General features: G+C 42.6%; 1 protein-coding gene across 2 annotated transcripts; it reads right to left on the bottom strand.

Moving 5' to 3' along the window:
• Positions 1-3,008: 3,008 nt before the first annotated feature.
• LOC115128778 (alpha-2,8-sialyltransferase 8F-like) lies at positions 3,009-22,946 on the bottom strand. Of its 2 annotated transcripts, none has more exons than XM_065017763.1 (9): positions 22,575-22,946; positions 10,656-10,739; positions 9,638-9,724; positions 9,234-9,378; positions 8,859-8,971; positions 7,712-7,798; positions 5,759-5,876; positions 5,380-5,544; positions 3,009-4,454 (listed from the first exon to the last, which is right to left on the bottom strand). In XM_065017763.1, exons 2-9 carry the CDS (start codon positions 10,670-10,672, stop codon positions 4,272-4,274), a joined length of 915 nt encoding a protein of 304 aa, XP_064873835.1. In that variant the 5' UTR covers positions 10,673-10,739; positions 22,575-22,946; the 3' UTR covers positions 3,009-4,271. The 2 variants fall into 2 exon arrangements, with proteins under 2 accessions (XP_064873835.1, XP_029514772.2); XM_029658912.2 differs by lacking the exon at positions 22,575-22,946 and adding an exon at positions 10,868-11,486.
• Positions 22,947-23,558: the final 612 nt, after the last annotated feature.

The following is a 23,558-nucleotide window of genomic DNA, read 5'->3' as shown; positions in this document are numbered from 1 at the left end:
ATCCCAAACACACCGCCCGGGCAATGAAGGAGTGGCTTCGTAAGAAGCATTTCAAGGTCCTGGAGTGGCCTAGCCAGTCTCCAGATCTCAACCCCATAGAAAATCTTTAGAGGTTTTGAAGCCCCAAAACATCACTGCTCTAGAGGAGATCTGCATGGAGGAATGGGCCAAAATACCAGCAATATGTGTGAAAACCTTGTGAAGACTTACAAAAAACGTTTGACCTCTGTCATTGCCAACAAAGTATATAACAAAGTATTGAGATAAACTTTTGTTATTGACCAAATACTTATTTTCCACCATAATTTGCAAATAAATTCATTAAAAATCCTACAATGTGATTTTCTGGATTTTCTTTTCTCATTTTGTCTGTCATAGTTGAAGTGTACCTATGATGAAAATTACAGGCCACTCTCATATTTGTAAGTGGGAGAACTTGCACAATTGGTGGCTGACTAAATACTTTTTTGCCCCACTGTATATGCCTTACCTTTGAAGATCTTCGTCTGCTGGCACTCCAAAATGTTACAGTTACATTACAAATGGTCCTTTTGTTCGATAAAGTCCTTCTTTATATCCATTTTAAAAAACTCTGTTTAGCTGGCGCGCTTCAGTCAATAATCCACTCGGTTTCCCTCCTTCAAAATGCATACAAAATGAATCCCAAACATTATCAATAAACTTATCCAAACAAGTCAATCAACGTTTATAATCAAACCTTAGGTACCCCAATACGCAGATAAACTATAAAATGTAAGACGGAGAATCGTTATTGTCTTTACCGGAGATAAACAAAAAGAACGCGCTCTCTCGACCATGCGCTTGGAAACACTACAGCCAAAATGGGTGCCACTTAGAAAAACTACAACTTCACCCTCATTTTTCCAAAAACCAGCTTGAAACTCTTTCTAAAGACCATTGACATCTAGTGGAAGCCCTATGAAATGCAATGGTGGACAATTTCGCCCTATTATAAAAGTGCCAGCCATTGAAATCAGTGGTATGCTGATTTTTTTTTAATGGTTTGTCTTCTGGGTTTCACCAGACATTATTTGAACAGTTTTAGAAACTTTAGTGTTTTCTATCCAAATCTACCAATTATATGGATATCCTAGATTCTGGGCCTGAGTAGCAGGCAGTTTACTTTGGGCACACTTTTCATCCGGACGTCAAAATACTGCCCCCTAGTCCAAAGAAGTTAACAAACTATAGTTTTTCCAAGTAAGGACATCTACTTTGTGCATGACACAAGTACATTTTTCAACAATTGTTTACAGACAGATTATTTCACTTAATCACAATTCCAGTGGGTCAGAAGTTTACCTATACTAAGTTGACTGTGCCTTTAAACGGCTTGGAAAATTCCAGAAAATTAAGTAATAGCTTTAGAAGCTTCTGATAGGCTAATTGACATTATTTGAGTCAATTGGAGGTGTATCTGTGGATGTATTTCAAGGCCTACCTTCAAACTCAGTGCCTCTCTGCTTGACATCATGGGAAAATCAAAAGAAATCAGCCAGAAAACAAATGGTAGACCTCAACAAATATGGTTGATCCTTGGGAGCGATTTCCAAAAGCCTGAAGGTACCACGTTCATCTGTACAAACAACAGTATGCAAGTATAAACACCATGGGCCCACACAGCCGCCATACCACTCAGGAAGGAGACATGTTCTGTCTCCTAGAGATGAACGTACGTTGGTGCGAAAAGTGCAAATCAATCCCAGAACAGCAGCAAAGGACCTTGTGAAGATGCTAGAGGAAACAGGTACAAAAGTATCTATATCCACAGTAAAACAAGTCCTATATCGACAACCTGAAAGGCCGCTCAGCAAGGAAGAAGCCACTGCTCCAAAACCGCCATAAAAAAATCCAGACTACGGTTAGCAACTGCACATGGGGACATTCAGAAAGATCATACTTTTTGGAGAAATGTTCTCTGGTCTGATGAAACAGAAATAGAACTGTTTGGCCATAAAGACCATTGTTATGTTGTTTGGAGGAAAAAGGGGGAGGCTTGCAAGCCGAAGAACCTCATCCCAACCGTGAAGCACGGGGTGGCAGCATCATGTAGTGGGGGTGCTTTACTGCAAGAGGTGCTGGTGCACTTCACAAAATAGATGGCATCACGAGGAAGGAAAATTATGTGGATAATATTGAAGCAACATCAATAAGGAAGTTTAAGCTTGGTCACAAATGGGTCTTCCAAATTAACAATGACCCCAAGCATACTTCCAAAATTGTGGCAAAATGGCTTAAGGACAACAAAGTCAAGGTATTGGAGTGGCCATCAAAGCCCTGACCTCAATCCCATAGAACATTTGTGGGCAGAACTGAAAAAGTGTGTGCGAACAAGGAGGCCTACAAACCTGACTCAGTTACACCAGCTCTGTCAGGATGAATGGGCCAAAATTCACCCAACTTATTGTGGGAAGCTTGTGGAAGGCTACCCGAAACGTTTGACCCAAGTTAAACAATTTAAAGGCAATGCTACCAAATACTAATTGAATGTATGTAAACTTCTGATCCACTGGGAATGTGAATAAATAAATAAAAGCTGAAATAAATCACTCAACAATTATTCTAATGTGATTTCACATTCTTAAAATAAAGTGGTGATCCTAACTGACCTAAAACAGGGAAGTTTTACTAGGATTAAATGTCAGGATTTGTGAGAAACTGATTTGAAATGTATTTGGCTAAGTTATGTAAACTTCCGACTTCAACTGTATATATACATGTGTGTGTCTGTATATATGCACATACATACCAATGGATGCACTCATTATTTTATTTAACCTTGTTTAACTAGGCAAGTCAGTTAAGAACAAATTATTATTTACAATGACGGCCTACCCCGGCCAAATCCTAACGATGCTGGGCCAATTGTGCGCAGGCCTATGGGACTCCCAATCACAATATAGCCTGGAATCGAACCAGGGTCTGTAGTGACACACACAAGGGAGTGTATAAATAATTTGATAAATGAATTAAAACCATACAGGAAGGAAATCCAAAAAGTAGAATAACATTTTAATGTTTTCAATAAAATATAAAACCACAGCATACTAATAACAATGTATAAATAACTCTATAGGATGTATGTTAGAGACAGTCCAACATGTAGCTGTATCACCCCCTGGCTGTGGAGTTGTATTAACAGGGGTTAGAGTGTAGGAGTTATGTTGAAGGGGTTAGGGTGTAGGAGTTATGGTGAAGGGGTTAGGGTGTAGGAGTTATGGTGAAGGGGTTAGGGTGTACAGGCAGGGCCAGCCCTAAGCAAGATTTAGTTGGGGGGCCCCTGCAAGTTTTTTGTAGTTCTACACATTTTGTCATGGGGCGGAGATAACATTTTTGAATTTTAAAACACATTTCATGCAATTCTACAAAATTTGCCATGGGGCAGAGCTAAATTCTTGCCGTTTTAAAGCTAATGTCCTGGAATTTTACCAATTTTGCCATAGGGTAGAGATTTTTTTTTGCAGTTTTAAAGCACATTTCCTGCAATACTATTTTTTGCAATGACTTTCATGTTAATGATATTGGAGTGACAAACAAGGTCAATGGGGGCCCTTTGGAGGTCAGGGCCCTAGGGCACGTGCCCGATCGGTATTAGGCCATGATGACTACCAGTTTAGATAACTGGCAACACTAAGGTCTCTATTGAATCTGTATTGCTAATTTCCTATTGAGCCAACATCTGCAGTGTTTACCGTAAATGCAATCTCCGCTAATGTGGGAACATTGCATTTAAATTTCAATCACGCTGTAATGCTGAATTTCTGGGATATGGATTGAATAGAGCCCTAACAAAAACATGTACTATTCTAACTCTCAACTGTAAGTTGAGACCCCAACAGTTATTATTGTTGTTTCGGGGGCCCCCTGGCAGCCGCTTGTGTCGCTTATGCTTGTGTACAGGGTCCAACATGTAGCTGTAGTGCCCCCTGGCTTTGGAGTTGTAGTGGTGTAGGGGTTACAGGTCGTTGCTGTAAATGAGAATGTATTCTCAGTCAACTCACCATTAAAATAAGGCTAAATAAAACAAATAAATAGAAACATTTAGGTTATAGTTGAAGGGGTTAGGGTGTAGGGCAGGGGTCGGCAACAGGCAGCCCGTGAGATTTTTTGGAGCTTAAAAAAGAGAGACACGTTATGATTGTTGGAATGATTGTTATTTTCAAATATAACCTATTTTTGGGCTTAGTTGTGGTCAATTTGCACTGTGCAAATTATTAGAATTATGTTCTGGCCCCCTGACCATCTGCTTGTTAGGGGGTACAGGGTCCAACATGTAGCTGTAGTGCCCCCTGGCTGTGGAGTTGTAATAGCAGCAGGAACTCTTCAGGCATGGCGTGCATGAAGTGACTTGGACCAACGTTGTCATAGTAATGATGTGGCAAAGTATTTTTGGATAGATCCAGAGGGAAGGGCCAGAAGCCATACAGATGAACCTGACAGATAGAGATAGAGACTTAGAAACATATACAAACACATACGTACGCACACACACACACTTAATCTCTTAGGGTAGTAAATCGCATCCTCTACTGCTTGTGTCTACGCTAATGACTGTATAATCCGATGCGGGATGCATGCGGTCGTTGAGGCCGGTGCAGCCATGGTCATATGTCTTCTCGGTCACTTCGCCAGGCGACACTCAGTCCTTTTTTTCCTGAGCCAACTGCACTCCTTGATGGCAGAGGCAGCACCAGGTGGAACGGTCTGCAGCACCAGGTGGAACGGTCCGCTGCAACAGTCCAGAGGGAGTCCAGGGTTTATCCCACACAGTCTTCAAGTGGTCCTTCAGACGCTTTTTCTGACCACCTGCAGAACGGCCCAGTTGTAGCTGTCTGTACAGCTGCTGTGAGGGTGGCTTGTAGAGCTTCTGGGGTGTGTCACATGAGCACAATCATCCACATACTGAAGCTCAAGTACTCGTTCAGATTCCAGCTTTGTGGCAGCTCCTACTGGAGACCCAGTGCGGCTTTAGAAAGAACAGAAGCCCGGTGGACATTATCTTCCGTGCACGCCAACTTCAGGAAAAGTGCAGTGAACAGAAACACCTACTCATGGGCTTTGTGGACCTCTCCAAAGCCTTCAACACAGTACACCGTGAACTCCTTTGGAAGGCCCTCATGCAGGTTGGCTGCCTTGGGAAATGTGTGAACATCCTGTGTCAGTTCCATGAGAGGATGATGGCCAGGATAACAGTTTGCGGGCAGGAGTCTGAACCCTTTGGGGTAGGCACTAGTGTGAGGCAAGGGTGTGTGCTTGTGCCGGTCCTATTCAATGTTTTCCTCCTTTTCCTCCTGCACAAGGACATGGAAACTTCAGATTGGACAGGAACCTCTACTGAGGCAACACACACACACATACCTGTTCACAGATCTCCAGAGCAGTGCTGGCCAGCATCATACCAGTAGAGAGCCGTGGGGCTCGTTGCCCGCGGTGACGCCAGAATTTGTCCAGCTTAAGCAGGTAGTCTGGGTGAAAGAACACCACTTTCTGTTGGGTGCAGGCCTTACGGAGGGCGTGGTACACCTGGAAAAGAATAAAGACTGAGTAATGACATCATTACCATCTACCCTCCTCTCCCAGGATCCAAATGTTAGTTATCAATTTTGTTCTTAAAAATGCTAGTTATTGATGGGAAAAAAATAGGCCCAGCCCTTAACAGGCATATAGCATTGGGTCCTGTCGGGCAGGAGCCGGGTAGCAGGCATCTACCTAGTCTTATTTCATGGTAGCAGCTCACCTTGAAGCAGGGGGAGGTCCCAAAACCAAAAGAGAAGGCGTGGAGAAGCAGATGGGTGTGGCCATAGGCTGACATGACTTCCATCAGTGGTCCAGGGTTCCGTTGGAGGTCAGGGTATCTGAGGAAAAGCAAGGGGAGTCGTTAGGAGATTCTCAAAAGGGGTCAAATTATTAGCACCCCTGTGAGGATTAATGAGGATTAACGACACTGAGCCTTAGAGAGGGTGCTAATTAATTGTGGTCAATTACAGCTGCACTGGGTAACTATGTGTGTACAGATGTTTTGTAGGGACAGCTTTAACAAGAATGCAGATTCTTCCTAGATTTGGGGGGGCCATGATTCTTTCCACATTTTGTTAGGTTACAGCCTTATTCTAAAATTGATTAAATAAATAATCTCAGCAATCTACACACAATACTGCACAATGACAAAGCGAAAACAGGTTGACATTTTTTGCTAATTTATTAAAGATGAAAAAAAAAACTGTAATAGCTTATTTACATAAGTATTCAGACCCTTTGCTATGAGACTCGGAATTGAGCTCAGGTGCATCCTGTTTCCATTGATCATCATTGAGATGTTTCTACAACTTGATTGGACATAATTTGGAAAAGCACACACCTGTCTATATAAAAAGGTCCTACAGTTGACAGTGCATGTCAGAGCAAAAACCAAGCAATGAGGTCGAAGGAATTGTCCTTAGCAATCAGGGGAGAAGGGCCTTGGTCAGGGAGGTGACTGACAGAGTTCTAGAGTTCCTCTGTGGAGATGGTTGTCCTTCTGGAAGGTTCTCCCATCTCTGCAGTACTCCACCAATCAGATTTTTGTGGTAGAGTGGCCAGACGGAAGCCACTTCTCAGTAAAAAGGGGCATGACAGCCCGCTTGGAGTTTGCCAAAAGGCAACTAAAGACTCTCAGACCATGAGAAACAGGATTCTCTGGTCTGATGAAAGCAAAATTGAACTCTTTGGCCTGAATGCCAAGTGTCACGTCTGGAAGAAACCTGGCACCATGCCCAAGGTGAAGCATGGTGGTGGCAGCGTCAGCTGTGGGGATGTTTTTCAGCTGCAGGGACTGGGAGACTAGTCAGGATTGAGGGAAAGATGAACGGAGCAAAGTACCGAGAAATCCTTGATGAAAATCTGCTCAAGACCTCAGACTCAGGCGAAGGTTCACCTTCCAAACTATAAAAATAATGAGTCGCACACTCCATATATATAAACTCCCAGTCATTTAATGGGTAAATCACCAACGTTCCGGCATCACTGTACCTTCTTCAGGGTGAACGTTCACCTTCCAACTGGACAACGACCCTAAGCACGCAGGCAGAACAACGCAGAAGTGGCTTTGGGACAAGTCTCGGAATGTCCTTGAGTGGCCCAGCCAGAGCCCGGACTTGAACCCGATCAAACATCTCTGGAGAGACCTGAAAATAGCCGTGCGGTTACACTCCCCATCCAACCTGACAGAGCTTGAGAGGATCTGCAGAGAAGAATGGGAGAAACTCCCCAAATACAGGTGTGCCAAGCTTGTCGCATCATAAACAAGAAGACTCAAGGCTGTAAGACTCAAGGCTGTAATTGCTCCCTAAGGTGCTTCAACAAAGTACTGAGTAAAGGGTCTGTACTTATGCAAATGTGATCCGGTGTTTTTTTTGCACATTTGAAAAAAAATCTAAATATTTTTTTTTTTTGCTTTGTCATTGATAATAAAAATATTTTTAAAAACAAAGGAAAAAGCTATCCATTGTAGAATAAGGCAATAACGTAACAAAATGCGTAAAAAGTAAAGGGGTCTGAATACTTTCCGAATGCACTATATATAGTGTGGCTGAGGTTCTTCCTGGAGTTTTTATTATTTTTGCTCTGGGATTGAAACTGGTGCTTCGGTCAGATGACATGAAAATAGAGCTCTTTGTCTGTATCTGATCATGTGTATTGATAGAGTATATACCTTTTATTGATCTGGGAAGGGTTGGCCGTTATGAGGTCTGTCTTCACTCCCACGTCATAACTCTTGTTGATAGGAGCCAGGTTAAACCTGTCAACAACAACAATCACAACATTAGAAACAACTACGACAACATTCACACAAGATTACATCAACACAACAAATAACTGTATCCCCCTACCTACATATTACCTCAACTAACCTGTGCCCATGTACAATGACTTGGTACCCCCTGTATATTGACTGGTTATTGTTATTTTAATGTTACTTTATATATAAAAAAATATATCTAGTATTTATTGTATACTTTTTTAGCTAATATTTTGTTAAATACATTTTTTTTAACTCTACATTGTTGATTAAGGGCTTGTAAGTAAGCTTTTCACGGTAAGGTCTTACACCTGTTGCATTCTGCGCATGTGACAAATTCAATTTGATTTCATTTGATTTGAATAAGAGCGCCATATACAAACTAGTGATGGACTCAGAAAGAGGTGCCGGTTTCGATAGGATAAAACAAAGTTTCACAGAATATCCACACAACGTTCACACAAGATTATAAACAACTGTCACACATCACATCAACTTTGAACATTACACAGGCCTCCCGGGTGGCACAGTGGTTAAGGGCGCTGTACTGCAGCGCCAGCTGTGCCACCAGAGACCCTGGGTTCGCGCCCAGGCTCTGTCGTAACCGGCTGCGACCGGGAGGTCCGTGGGGCGACGCACAATTGGCCTAGCGTCGTCCGGGTTAGGAAGGGTTTGGCCGGTTACGAGCGACTCCTGTGGCGGGCCGGGCGCAGTGCACGCTAACCAAGGTTGCCAGGTGCACTGTGTTTCCTCCGACACATTGGTGCGGCTGGCTTCCGGGTTGGATGCGTGCTGTGTTAAGAAGCAGTGCGGCTTGGTTGGGTTGTGTATCGAAGGTTGAAAGTCATGCGTCCTCCGTCTCTCCCGAGCCCGTACGGGAGTTATAGCGATGAGACAAGATAGTAGCTACTAACAATTGGATACCATGAAATTGGGGAGAAAAAAGGGGTAAAAAAATGTTTTATATATTTTTTTACTTTGAACATTACACAACTGCACTACATTGCTATAGATTACTACCAATAATGGATTGATTGATAGAGAATGTTGTTGCTGATACCTGATGACATAGTCAGCATTGTCTATTTCCGCTCCACAGCTGCTGTTCTGCAGGATTCCTCCACTTCCCACCACGGCACAACGACTCAATGAACCTTTACTCCAGGGTACAGTCTATACACACACACGTTTTGTTATTATATCCTCAAGGGGGACATAACATTTATTTCCATTAAATATCCTATTTTCCATAACCACTAACACTAACCCAAACCTAAATCCTAACCCCTTTCCCTAAACCCAAACCTTAAAATAGCCTTTGTCCTCATGGGGACGTGGGAAATGTCCCCACGAGGGACAATTGTCCTGGTTTTACTAACCTTGTGGGGACTTTAAGTCCTCACAAGGATAGAAGAGCTAACACCCATACAAACACCTGAGGCAGCATGTCCCATAGTGCTTGGTCCACCTTTCTCTTCCTCCACTTCTCTGCATCATAAGTCAGACTCTGGTTCTGATTGGTGTTCTGTCTGGTCACCATCAGCCTATCAGAAGCGTTACAGCATGACCACAACTCTGTCCTGGGAGGGAAGGACAGGAAGTTTGTTGGAGACGATCGCAAGACTGAGCAAGGTGTGTGTGAAAACTGTGTCAGTGGCGGCTGGTGGGAGTTAGCTATAGGGGATTGGCTCATTGTAATGGCTGGAATGGAATAATTGGAACGAAGTCAAACGTGGTTATCATGTGTTTGATACAGTTCCATGTATTCCATTCCAGCCATTACAATGAGCCTGTCCTCCTATAGCTCCTCCCACCAGGCTCCACTGGTGTGTGTCTCACCTGTGTAGTTCTCTGTGTGTGAGGTTGAGTCTCCAGGGACAGTTCATTAGCCCTCTCACCTCCTGAGAGAACAGGCCAATGTCCACTCTGACACACACAAACACACCAGGTCACTCCAATTCCAATGCAATATTCAACGTTCCCACCACGTCGGGAGATGCCGTCAATACCGGCCACTAGGGGCAGCGGTGAGCACGTACTATCAAGTAGTCTTGCGCCATTGGCTCTGAGAATCGTGGGTTTAATCCCAGTGGTAGGCATTCGTTTGTATTTTTTTTTACCCTATCCCAAACCTTAACTATTTGGAATTAATACCTAAACTTAACCTTCGAGTTGTTTCTGTTTTAACCCTCTCCCAAACCTTAACCCTTAAAACCCTTTCCTGCGGTCAAATGACCAAACCGCCCTCAACCTTTTCATAATTTCATAGTTAAATTACATTTTTTTTATTTTATTTAAGCCGCAAATCAAGTGTTTCTATGTGAAATTGTTTGGTTATATTTCATCCTTCTGTGACACATATAAAAGTATAATATTGGGATGTAAACTCAAAACTGAATACATTTCATACATACACTCTATATCTGGGCCCATACCATGTGTGAGGTGTATACTTTTGTTTCAAAGTAGATTTGTTTAAGACTGCCAAAAAACACTCTGTGACACTGATTTAGCCCACCCTCGTAAAAAGGTTACTTAAGTTTAGGAATGAATTCCGATTGGTTAACTGTCAAATTATGACGTTTAGACAAACGTAGAATACTGAATTCAAACCATGTGATCTTGTTACACACACACACACACACACACACACACACACACACACTATAAATTGACATATAGATGGTGAACTTGTTGGATCAGGATGGATTGTCTGGTTGATCTGATCAGACTTTCCAGTAAAGAAAATCTTACGTAGAATCTCTCACTCGGACCCCAGGAAGATTAGCTGACATCGTGGCGTTAGATAATGGAGATTAAAAAATAAAAATGATCAAATAATCAAAGCCCCACTTACTTTTTCATAGTAGTCATGGTCACCAGTTTCTCTCGCAGTCTTCTGCACTGCAACCTCTTCTGGACAGAGTCCAAGAACCCATCTCTGCAACACACACATAAATCAATTCTCTGATAAGGCTAAATGATCAAATCACAGAAATGCTTTATGACTAGATAAGGTTGTAAACTAGTCTATAAACGGTTTAATATGAAAGGACAATTATGCCGTACTCAGAAATCCGGCTCCGGGTTAGAGAGTGGGGTGTACAAGACTCCAATGGACATTCAACCACTTATTTGAACAGCAAAAAACATCCCAGCCCAGAGGGGAAAACACAGATGAGAACATACCCATACATTCTATGTTTTTTCATCAAGAAGTTATTGGAAGAGTCCTCTGATGGTGGCCAAACAAAATAATGGCTGCAGTCCAAACTCAAAGTGGCCATCCCTCGGCCCTGAACCCTCAGCCCTTGAATGACGTTTTACATCGTCACATCAGAGTATACTTCAAAATGTCCCTTGCCCAAGTGAGGGAGAGTGATGATCGGTGAGGCAACGTCCTTGGTGGAAATGTTGAAGTTGAGCTTAAACCTATTAATGTACCTAGAAAGCTAACTAGCACGCCTGTCAGGTATCTACCTACCCATAGCTTGCAAGCTAGTTTTATAGTTTGGTCATTTATTCCAATAAATTTCAGAATTCTCCTCAAAATGTTAACGTTAATGAGGGGCCTATGTTTTATAGGCCCCTCACTACAAGACTAAGGCAATTTTCCAAAGCAAAAATCAAATCTCATATATATGTTTTTGTTAGCAAGCTAGCGTCATAATTTTGTCTGACACGCCGAAAATGCAGCAGTGGCTGCGTTTCAAACAGGTAAAAGACACACGCTTGAATTATGCCCTTGGGGGAATCCCCGTGGCCATCTTTGCCGTAGGTCCAAACAATTAGCCAAGCAAGGGAAGTTAGCAACCTAAGCCCCTCAGCCCTCGTTTGTGATCGAGTGTACAATTCTGTTCACTCCGGGGCCTAAAACAGACCATAATTGTACATCCGCTAAGAAAAGTCTGCCAAAACTTCAAATCCTTATGAGGTCAACATACAAGTGTAAGAACAATTTAAATAAGTTACAAATTGTGCTACTAATGCACACGATGGCACAAACATGAGACTTGAAATTGAGCTCAGGTGCATCCTGTTTCCATTGATCATCCTTGAGATGTTTCTTCCAACTTGATTGGATTCCACCGGTGGTAAATTTAATTGATTGGACATGATTTGGAAAGGCACACACCTGTCTATATAAAAGGTCCCACATTTGACAATGCATGTCAGAGCGAAAACCAAGAAATGAGGCGGAAGGAATTGTCCGTAGATTTCCGAGACAGGATTGTGTCGAGGCACAGATCTGGGAAGGGTACCAAAAAATGTCTACAGCATTGAAGGTCCCCAAGAACACAGTGGCCTCCATCATTCTTAAATGCAAGAAGTGGAACCACCAAGACCCTTCCTAGAGCTGGCCACCCAGCCAAACTGAGCAATCAGGGGAGAATGGCCTTGGTCAGGGAGGTGACCAAGAACCCGATGGTCACTCAAACAGCTCCAGAGTTTGTCTGTGGAGATGGGAGAACCTTCCAGAAGGACAACCATCTCTGCAGCACTCCACCAAATCAGGCCTTTATGGTAGAGTGGCCAGACAGAAGCCACTCCGCATGAAAAGGCACATGACACTTGGAGTTTCCCAAAAGGCAACTAAAGGACTCTCAGACCATGAGAAACAAAATTCTCAGGTCTGATGAAACCAAAATTGAACTCTTTGGCCTGAATGTCAAGTGTCACATCTGGAGGAAACCTGGAGCCATTCCTAATGTGAAGCATGGTGGTGGCAGCATCATGCTGTGGGGATGTTTTTCAGAGGCATGGACTGGGAGACTAGTCATGATTGAGGCAAACATGAACAGAGCAAAGTACAGAGAGGTTCTTGATGAAAACCTGCTCCAGAATGCTCAGGACCTCCGACTGGGGTGAAGGTTCACCTTCCAACAGGACAACAACCCTAAGCACACAGCCAAGACAATGCAGGAGTGGCTTCAGGACAAGTCTCTGAATGTTCTTGAGTGGCCCAGCCAGAGCCCGGACTTGTACCCAATCTAACATCTCTGGAGAGACTTAAATAGCTGTGCAGCAACACTCCCCATCCAACCTGACAGAGCTTGAGAGGAATGGGAGAAACTCCCCAAAATACAGGTGTACCAAGCTTCTAGTGTCATACCCAAGAAGACTGGAGGCTGTAATCGCTGCCAAAGGTGCTTCAACAAAGTACTGAGTAAAGGGTTTGAATACTTGTGTAAATGTCATATTTCAGTTTGACAATTTGCAAAAAGCTCTAAAAACATGTTTTTGCACTGTCATTATGTTGTGTTGTGCGTAGACTGATGATAAAAACACAACCGTGGGTTGAATGAGTGACAAATTTCCGGACAAGGGCGGTACATTTAAAATTAATTAATTCTTCCCTCGCCCTGCAAGTGTCCACTTCATTTGGGGGCTGAGGGTGTGTCTTTTACGTGTTTAGAATGCAGCGGGTGTTGAGTTTGACACGTGACTACAGTTTGCATTGAATTGTGGATCATATCGATCCCACAAGTGAACAAAGTTCTTCACTCGCTCCCTCGAGCTAATTCGAGGGTCGAGCAGGCAACATTTATGAATTGGACAATGATGGCAATAAAACTGCATCCGGTTTTGGCAGGGATTCTCCCGAGCAATTTAAAAAAACATTTGGTCTACAAAATATATAATTCAAGGATTATGTTTAAAATGTTCATAGAAGTGTGGTTAATTTGTATACAGTTTATGGTTTCTAAAATCCATTGTTCAAAACAAGCTGTTCAGTTACCTACTGCTCTGCCATCAGCGACTCCAGGTGTTTGGCCTGTCCGTCAGTGCTTGGATTGCATAGCCAGCTATTACATTGCTTGCTATAGGGGGTGACTGCAGCAATGAGATTGCAGCATTTCACCATATTTTCACAGCACAAAATAAAATGAACCTTCCTGGGGGGTGTTGAAATGAAGGCCCAGGTCTTCTGGGTCTGCTTTATCAGGTACTGAACAGATGGCGCTAAAGAGGAAATTGCAATTAACTTGTAAACACATAATCATTACAGTCATTAGTACCCTGGGACCTGAACATCCACTGACAGTCAAAAGTACAGAGGGATACAATTGTTAGGACATTCTCACAGATCTGGTAGGACAAAAACATCACGGCGAGCTCATCATGCTTGTGACATTATGCTAGGTAGCTATCCCTTAGTTCAGGGGTGTCAAAGTCAAATGGACGGAGGGCCAAATAAAAAAATCAGCTACAAGACGAGGGCCGGACTGTTCGAATGTTCATTGAAAATTTTTAAATGACGCATATAGTCTAGTGAACCTAATTGAACCTACTGAAAACCTAACAAATATATTACAATATGATCAGATAAATAAAGCAATATTTTCTTATGGCTCTGTCAGTAATCTTTAATTTTCAACAGACACAAAAGACAAATTTCCTTTATATAAATATCCCCATAACATGAACATTAAATGAAAGAAACCGGTATTCAAGGCACCATCAGTAGACTATATTTTCTATTTTAGCAAAAGTGGGCTAAATTTACTTCAAAGAAAAAACAATAATAGCAATTTTCTATCATCCACTCAACTGAAATATTTTTAAAATATAATTGGATTGAAATACAAAAAAATAAAGTGCAAAAATCTATTAATCAAAAACAACACTTTGTTTAAGGAGAAGTAACATGCAGTGAAAACAAATATTAAATTTTAACTTTTAAACTTGAACTGAGTAAAAACTCTAAATATGTGATTGCACAGTAATGTTCACTTGTTTGAGGTTGAGGGTGATACTTGGTGGTGTCCCATCTTTTCCACAAGTTCATCAATGTTCGGGGTAAGGCTCTGAGCTGAAGAAATCCTCAGAATTGAGTGGAGGTGTTCAGCAGTAAGTCGACTTCTGTGTGATGTTTTGTTCAGGTTCATCAAAGAAAACAGTTGTTCACACAGGTATGTGCTGCCAAACATAGACAACGTTTGAGCAGCCTGGATGCGCAGCTGGGGCATTGTGCCGGGGAGGAAACGGGCGAACTCCGCAGCACCCACTGCCGCATATTTTGCCCTCAGTGCATCATTGCATTGGAGGTCAATCAACTCCATTTGGAGGTTTGGTGGTGAGCTTTCCACGTCAACAGCAAATGGGTTACCGAGCAGTTCCAACCTGCTTTTTTGTGCTTCAAAGTCAGCAAATCGGCGTCGAAAGTCAGCGGCAAGCATACCTATTTTATCAGCCAACTGTGTGCTCGGGAACGCACTGGTAGAGAGCTTCTCTTTCATGGTCTGGCAGCTGGGAAAGTGGCTCAAATTTTCTTTCCGCATCTGCGTCTCCCACAGAGTCAGTTTGGTTTTAAATGCCTTCACTGTACTGTACATATCAGAGATGACACGATCCCGACCCTGCAGCTGCAAGTTTATTGCATTCAGATGACTCGTAATGTCACACAGAAAAGCCATTTCACACAGAAACATTTCGTCTCGGAGTTGTGTTGTGTCTTTCCCTTTGCTGTCCAAGAACAGACAAATCTCCTCACGAAGCTCGAAACATCTTTGAAGCACCTTTCCCTGGCTTAGCCATCGCACCTCTGTGTGATAAGGCAAATCACCATGCTCCGTTTCTAACTCCGTCAGAAATGCCTTGAACTGGCGGTGATTCAAACCTTTGGCTCTGATAAAGTTAACTGTGCGCGTGATGATGCTCATTACATGCTCCATTTTCAAGGCTTTACCGCACAACGCTTCCTGGTGTATGATACAATGATAAGCTGTCAGCTCACCTGTCGCGTTTTCCTCTTGCATCTTTTCCCGTATCTTCGCCACCAGTCCGCTCCTGTGTCCACACATCGCAGGTGCTCCGTCGGTTGTCAAACCCACGAGTTTTTCCCAAGGCAGCTCCATCTCATTTACACATCTTGACACCTCTTCATACAAATCATGCCCCGTAGTTGTGCCATGCATAGGACGTAAAGCCAAAAACTCCTCTGTCACGCTTTAGGTTGGAGTCCACTCCGCGGATGAAAATTGACAACTGGGCAATGTCAGAAATGTCGGTGCTCTCATCCACAGCCAAGGAATATGCAATAAAATCTTTTCCCTTTTTCACAAGCTGCTCTTTTAGATTGATGGACAACTGGTCTACTCTCTCGGCAATGGTGTTTCTGCTCAGACTCACATTTAAAAAGAGTTGCCTTTTTTCTGGGCAAACTTCGTCACAAACTTTAATCATGCAGTTTTTGATGAAATCCCCTCCGTAAATGGCCGGGCTGATTTAGCGATCTCTTCTGCCAAAATAAAACTGGCCTTGACAGCAGCCTGGCCTTGTGATTTGGCTTTTTTGAACAGAGCCTGTCGAGATTTGAGGCCTCGTTTTAATTCCTCTGCCTTTTGTAGCCTTTGTTCCATGTCCATATTCTTGTTTTTGTCCGCGTGTTTCGTTTCATAATGTCGTCTCAGATTATACTCTTTCAGTACCGCCACACTTTCTCCACACAGAAGACACACAGGTTTTCCAGCTACCTTCGTGAACATATACTCCGACTCCCACCTTGTTTGAAACCCCCGGTTCTCAGTATCCACCTTCCGTTTTGCCATTTTTGATGGGTATCTGAAAGTTAATTTTACTGTGATGCTGACGACTGCTGTGCCAATAAATATTGAAATGAAGCAGCCTACTGCTCGGTGCGTCACCTTTGCATTGTGGGAAATGTAGTATTGGTGCGTGTAAAAGATCTGCGGGCTGCCGGCTTGCTGCGGGCCGGTTCTAATAATAAATCAAGATCATCCCAGGGGCCGTAAAAAACCTTCTTGCGGGCCGGATGTGGCCCGCGGGCCTTGACTCTGACATATGTGCCTTAGTTAGATCATTTGTGTTCAGTTGTCGCTTGTTTGCATTTTCCCTCTGTTTGTGTGGCCATGCACTTGGGACCTGGCTGCTCACTGCTCATTCTAAAAATATCACTTTTGGTAGGCTAATCCAAAACAGTGAAAGCATGTGCAGCAGTTGTGGTTCTGTTTTTTACATGCAAACGTGAAATGGGTGTATTTATGCAGTTGTTCAAATGCACAGATGCCTTTACTGGTTGTTTCTTTGGGAAGATGTATAATTTGAAAACTTGGGTTAATAATTCTGTCTTGCTGCTTTGTTGACAATAGAACCAGGTCGACAAGGCGATCATGTCTAGCAGTGTACAGGTCCTTGTATGAACAGCAACCATGCACAACATGGGCAACAGACCATTACTTTTGAATCATGTAAAATACAAAATGGGTCATGGTTCGCAGGGTACCACACAAACAAATTGTTAGTTTGTCAAACTTCCCCTCGGGAATAAATAAAGTACACACACATTCATTTCCAGGTCAACATAAAGCTCACTGGGCAAAAACTGGTTGAATCAATGATGTTTGCACGTAATTTCAACAAAAATGCAATGTGATGACACTGAATCAATGTGGAAAACAGATTTGCAAAAAGTCATCAACATCAGGGAAGTGTCTTTTTTTCACCCAACTTTTAACCTAAATCCAATGGTATGGTGATTTTGTTTTTGTTGATTTCACATTGAATTCACGTTAGTTGACAACTCATCCAAATGTAAATCAAAACTAGATGTTGAACTGACTTCTCTGCCCAGTGGGAGGAGAGCAGACATTGGTGAAGTCAATCAAAGATCTATCTGGTGTATTACAAGTCGCAACAGGGAGAGACCACCAGCACAACATTTAAATGTAACCTTTATTTAACTAGGCAAGTCAGTTAAGAGCAAATTCTTATTTACAATGACGGCCTACCCCAGCCAAACCTGGACGACACTGGGCCAATTGTGCGCTGCCCTATGGGTCTCCCAATCATGGCCAGGTGTGATGCAGCCAGAAGCAGAAAAAAATTCTAACTGGCATCTTGGAGGCAGGCCCATCATATCCTAATTAGACAGTACCAAATACTCTGTAAACACCAGCCCCGGGAGGCTTGTGTGAAACCCAAATAAAAAGATAGTGACTTTTATCAGCTGCAACAGAATCACAGTGTTCACAGAACGTTGTTATCAATACAACATAATAGTGAATAATCATTGCATCCTCGGTCCTTTTACATCCAGTCTGGCGTCAAGCATTATCAACAGATACGAGAATAATTCATAACATTCAGCTTCAAATCTAGTGACCATGAACACGCACCCTGAGTGTCACAAACAGAACATTGGAAATGATGTGTATTACAGAAAGTCCAAATATTCTAAACATTATGTTGATCACTAAATGGAACAAAATTATACATGCAACGTGTTTCAAGAGCTGAAATAAAAGATCCCAGAAATGTTCCATGCACACAAAAAGCTTATTTCTCTCCAATTTTGTGCACAAATGTTTACATTCCTGTTTGTGAGCATTTCTCCCTTGCCAAGATAATCCATCCACCGACAGGTGTGGCATATCAAGAAGCTGATTATTACACAGGTGCACCTTGTGCTGGGGACAAGAAAAAGACACTCTAAAATGTGCAGTTTAATCACACAACACAATGCCATTTATGTTAAGTTGAGGGAGAAAGCATTTGGCACGCTGACTGCAGGAATGTCTACCAGAGCTGTTTCCGGATAATCAAATGTTAATTTCTCTACCATAAGCCGCCTCCAACGTAATTTTAGAGAATTTGGCAGGACGTCCAACCGGCCTCACAACCACAAACCACGTGTATGGCGTCGTGCGGGCAAGCGGTTTGCTGATGTCAATGTTGTGAACAGAGTGCATCATGGTGGCAGTGGGGTTATGGTATAGGCAGGCATAAGCTACGGACAACGAACACAAATACATTTTATCGATGGCAATTTGAATGCACAGAGATACCGTGATGAGATCCTGAAGCTCATTGTCATGCCATTCATCCACCGACATCACCTCATGTTGCAGCATTATAATGAGTGGGACAACATTCCACAGGCCACAGGCCACAATCAACAGCCTGATCAAGTCTATGCGAAAGAGACTTGTGGCGCTGCATGAGGGAAATGGTGGTTTCACCAGATACTGACTGGCTTTCTGATCCAAGCCTCTACCTTTTTATGGGGCATCCGTGACCAACAGATGCATATCTGTATTCCCAGTCATGTCAAATCCATTGATTAGGGCCTAATGAATTTGTTTCCATTGACTGATTTTCTTATATGAACTTTAACTCTGTAAAATCTTGGAAATTGTTGTGCATTTATTTTTGTTCAGTATAAATCCCTCTTAAAATTTCTCCATTACACACAAGGCATTTTGGGATCCTGAGTGGTGCAGCGGTCTAAGGCAGTGCTAGAGGAGTCACTACAGTCCCAGTTTTGATCCCGGGCTGTATCACAACTGGCCAAGAACGGGGGTCCCATTGGGCGGCGCACAATTGGCCCAGCGTCCTCAGGGTTAGGGGAGGGTTTGGCCGTAGTAGGCCGTCTTTGTAAATAAGAATGTTAACCGACTTGCCTAGTTAAATAAAGATAAAAACAAATAAAAAATACAAACGTACCTTTGGTGTTGGTAGTAGTCTATGAGCGTAATAGACAGGAGAGTTCCAGAGCAGACCAGAATGAATAGAATCAGGTAACGCATTGTTACAACAGGTCACAGACTGAATGACAGCATGACAACTACTCTGTTGGCCCATCAGGGAGGGATAGAGGGAGGGAAGAGCAGCCTGGGTCTCCTAGACTATACGTAACATAGTAAACATAATTCAGGGACACTTAAATTACTATGATATGTTTTGTTTGGTTACATAAGACAGATGCTATTCGTAACATGCTATTCGCAATATGCTATTCGTAACATCATATGAACTGTAATTCATAACATCTCTTACGAAATGGATGATGGACATTCACAAATTAATACACACCATACAAAAGGTAACATATTATACTAATTGGAGTGTACCGGATTTAGATGTACTATTTTACATTTACCCCTGAGTCCAGGTTGGGAGGAGTTGGACGGGAGGGAGGAGAGGTGTGTGTGTGTATATGAGTACCACAGTAGGAGTGATAATACCAATAAAACCTAGTGGTCAAACAAGGAAATGGTTTCAATCGGTTTTCCACCATTAATTTCTCCCATAGGGGATTTTAGTAACACTAAAAATAAAGGCTGTGTTCCGTGTAGGCTTACACCAGCGTGATGTTTTAATAACCATGTAAATCTCTCTAGTACAAGGTGTCTTTTTCAGGTAATTAATTCAATGTAGTATTACCCTTATATGTAGCTAATTAATGATAGAAGCTTATTATGGATAAGCTAAAAGTTAGGTTGCGTGCACCTGCGCTCCGCTTGCCTCTCTCCTTCAAAAACGCTCCTTCGCTCTTGGAGTCCCATGCAGGACAAGATTTACTCGAATTACTTGCTGGACATAATTTCCCTCCACAATTCGAAGAGGGACGCAAGCTCTTGTTTGCTGAATGTTAAATACACCAGCCAATAAAACTCACGGGTAGTTTGAAAGAAGAGCGAACTCGCGATGGCGGTAGGCTATAAGCAGTTAGTTATTCAGACCCATAACCATTCAATCTTCTTGAAGAGAAGGGAAAGCCTTCTACATCTAACTCTAGTTCATATTATTAAAAGGATGTCATTACAAGGATGAAGACAACGGAACTTATTTAACTTAACTGTTGAAAGTGAGTAACGAATGAAGCAACAAGAGCGAAAGAGGAAGGCTAATAACATTACAGGAAATATTATGAAAGATATATGCGTCAGCCTACTAAATTATACAAATAGACCCTATTATATTTCAAAATTAAAATCCAGTTCGCTAGCCTATAACATTGTAGGCCGCATGGGTTGCACCAGAATTGCATGTTCTCTCCCTGCTTTATCATGTTTTGAACAATGTGCTAAAATCCAGTCCATATAATACAGTACAGTAATACAGTTCACATAAAAAAGATTAGCCTACTGGAGCTAGTTTCATTCATTTACCCAAGAGAGCATATAGCTAGCTAGACCTATGGGCTTTTATGGTTTCCTGTCGTGTGTAATGTGCAGTAGCCTATATCATATGTGTATTGGATAACGGGGCACAATGACTTGGGATTTTCTGGGCTTGGGCTCATTAAATGTCTAATGTAGGGCTCATATGTATTTCATGTCGGGCTCATCAGGCTACGGTAGCATCAGACAAGAATGGTATGCCATTCAGAATAATTGACCCCACCCTTTACATTTCTTCAAGACAGCATTGATCACAAACTCATTTGACCATCAGCGAGTTTAAAACATTTTTTTCTTCTTTTTTTTTTACAATATTCAAGGTGCTCATTATGTAAAGCCACTGCAACAATGTCCTTTTGTTTTCAGTTGGTTTGTTTGGAGAGGCTTTGCTGGTTTGAGGTCCAGGCAGTTTATTGGCAGCACCCTTCAATGAGCTGACTGTCTTTAAGTAGTCATTTGGTATGTCTAAAATATTGATGTTTTTTTTCTTTCTCTACCATCAGAAGTATAGTATTGTTTATCACTGTTTTTGATCGTCTTGTGAACTTGGCAAGCAGAATCTCTTCAAGCACCATTTCAGAAAGCCATCTAGTGGAAGACACAGAAGAGCTCAGCGACTTTCACCGTGACACCGTTATAGGACGCAACCTTTCCACCGAGTCAGTTTTGCCCTTCTAGAGCCGGTCAAACGTAAGTGCTGTTATTGTGGATTGGAAACGTCTCGGAGCAACAACAGCTAAGCCGCAAAGTGGTAGGCCACACAATCTCACAGAAACGGGACTGCCAGGTGCTGAAGCGCGTAAAAATTTATTTGTAACGCACACTACAGAGTTCCAAACTGCCTCTGGAAGCAATGTCAGCACAACAATTGTTCGTTGAGTGCTTCATGAAATGGGTTTCCATGGCCTAGCAGCCGCACAAAAGCCTAAGATCCTCATGTGCAGTGTCCACATACACTACAGGACCAAAAGTAATTAATTTCGGTGTACTCTTGTTAATGTATGTTTGTGTCACACAAGCAAACCTAATCCTTTAAGGTATAATACACTTTGCTTGTTATTTATATCTCTGTACTATTTCCCTATATTGGGCCTAGAACCTGTAACGTTTAGATGTTACAATTGTAATATAAAATGGTCTATTTTTCTAAGGTGTTATCTGTTGCATTGATCAGAACTGTTGAACAGCAATAGATGGCCCGTCGCAAACCTGTGAATGAATGTATGTATGTATCAATCACATTTTATTTTCGCGTCAAATCGCCAACCCATCCCTTACGGGATTAATTGAAACAAACAAACATTACAATAATTCACAGCGTCTTGATCTGGTTGAGGTGTTCCCCTCATTAAACAGTAACTGGCGTAGTCTGGTAGTAGTGAGATTGTTGGAAACTATCAATAGCAGACGGGCGGGAGGGTGGTGTGGCAGGTGCCGCTTCTCCTCAAGATGCTGTTATTTTATCTAAAGCCGGTGTACACAGACCCCAGCTAAGTGACTCATGCAAAGATTTAAAGCGCAAGTATGCGTTTTATCTTCAGTACATTGCCACGATTGTCAATGATGTAGCTTCTCTACCGATAATCTCAGTGCGTCCTTGCTGGGATGACAATATACTGTCCGGGAATGCCACCACCCCAGACAAACACATTAGTTCACCGTTCCACGAGAGCGGACAGTACACACCATACCATAATGTTCTGCATAATGGCCAAGTCTACCTCGCTCCCTATTCGACTGAATCGCTTATGAGTAACAAGCACAAGTCCAACATATATTGGAAACTCACTACTCTCCGGGGATGTGCAACTCAACCCTGGGCCGAACACCACTGAGTAAGCGATACTCACCGGAGTTGAAAGCAGTGGATGGCCGCGTCCTCTAATCACCGCGGAAGTGGGTGAGCGCTATGGTCCCATGATTTCTCTCGAGTCATCCGGGTCCAAGATTACATTTAGCACTCCAAACATATCCAAGTCGCTATACGCGATACCCACGCATGTTTTTACTTAGTTCCCCGCATCCAGTGCAAGCGGAAGGGATAGTTAATTGCACTACTGAACTGCCCCTAAATCAAAACGGCCTAAACACAGAAAATGTAACTTTTTTCAATATGTCAATAACTCTCGAGTAATCTGGGACCCGCGAGCTAAACCCAAGAGACTACTAGGGGGGCACTTGAACATTCCCAGTGCCATTCCAAAAAGTGATACAATTCAACATCTTCTCACAGACTCCAACCTTGACTTCCTCTGCCTCTCAGAGACATGGCTCCATAAAACCTCTCCATCTGCTGCTTTGATTGTGCCTGGCTACAATGTCTTCAGGAGAGACAGGTTTGAAGGAAGAGGAGGGGGTGTGATGATTTACATTAAAGAACATATCCGATGTAAACAAATTGGGTGGTCATGTGATAATGAACTAGAATGTATTCGCCTGAACTTTACACCGTCTCCCCAAATGTCTTTTACCCTTATCGGAATGTACAGGCCACCTTCCAACAAAAGTGTGCTTTTTGATCAGTTTAATAACATGCTTAGGGAATGTGATTTTGGGAAAGAGGTCATCTTAATGGGAGATTTTAACACTAATTATGAAGACAAGTCTTGTAAGAAAACCCTCAAATGGGGAGCACTAATACCTTTGACCTTATGTAACGGATGTGAAATGGCTAGCTAGTTAGTGGTGGTGCGCGCTAATAGCATTTCCATCGGTGATGTCACTCGCTTTGAGACCTTGAAGTAGTGGTTCCCCTTGCTCTGCAAGGGCCGTGGCTTTTGTGGAGCGATGGGTAACGATGCTTCGTGGGTGACTGTTGTTGATGTGTGCAGAGG

The sequence above is a fragment of the Oncorhynchus nerka genome, linkage group LG4 (assembly GCF_034236695.1).
Source record: "Oncorhynchus nerka isolate Pitt River linkage group LG4, Oner_Uvic_2.0, whole genome shotgun sequence".
NCBI classification, from domain to species: domain Eukaryota; kingdom Metazoa; phylum Chordata; class Actinopteri; order Salmoniformes; family Salmonidae; genus Oncorhynchus; species Oncorhynchus nerka.
The sequence above is the reverse complement of the archived record's forward strand: the minus strand, read 5'-3'. Positions and strand labels throughout refer to the sequence as shown.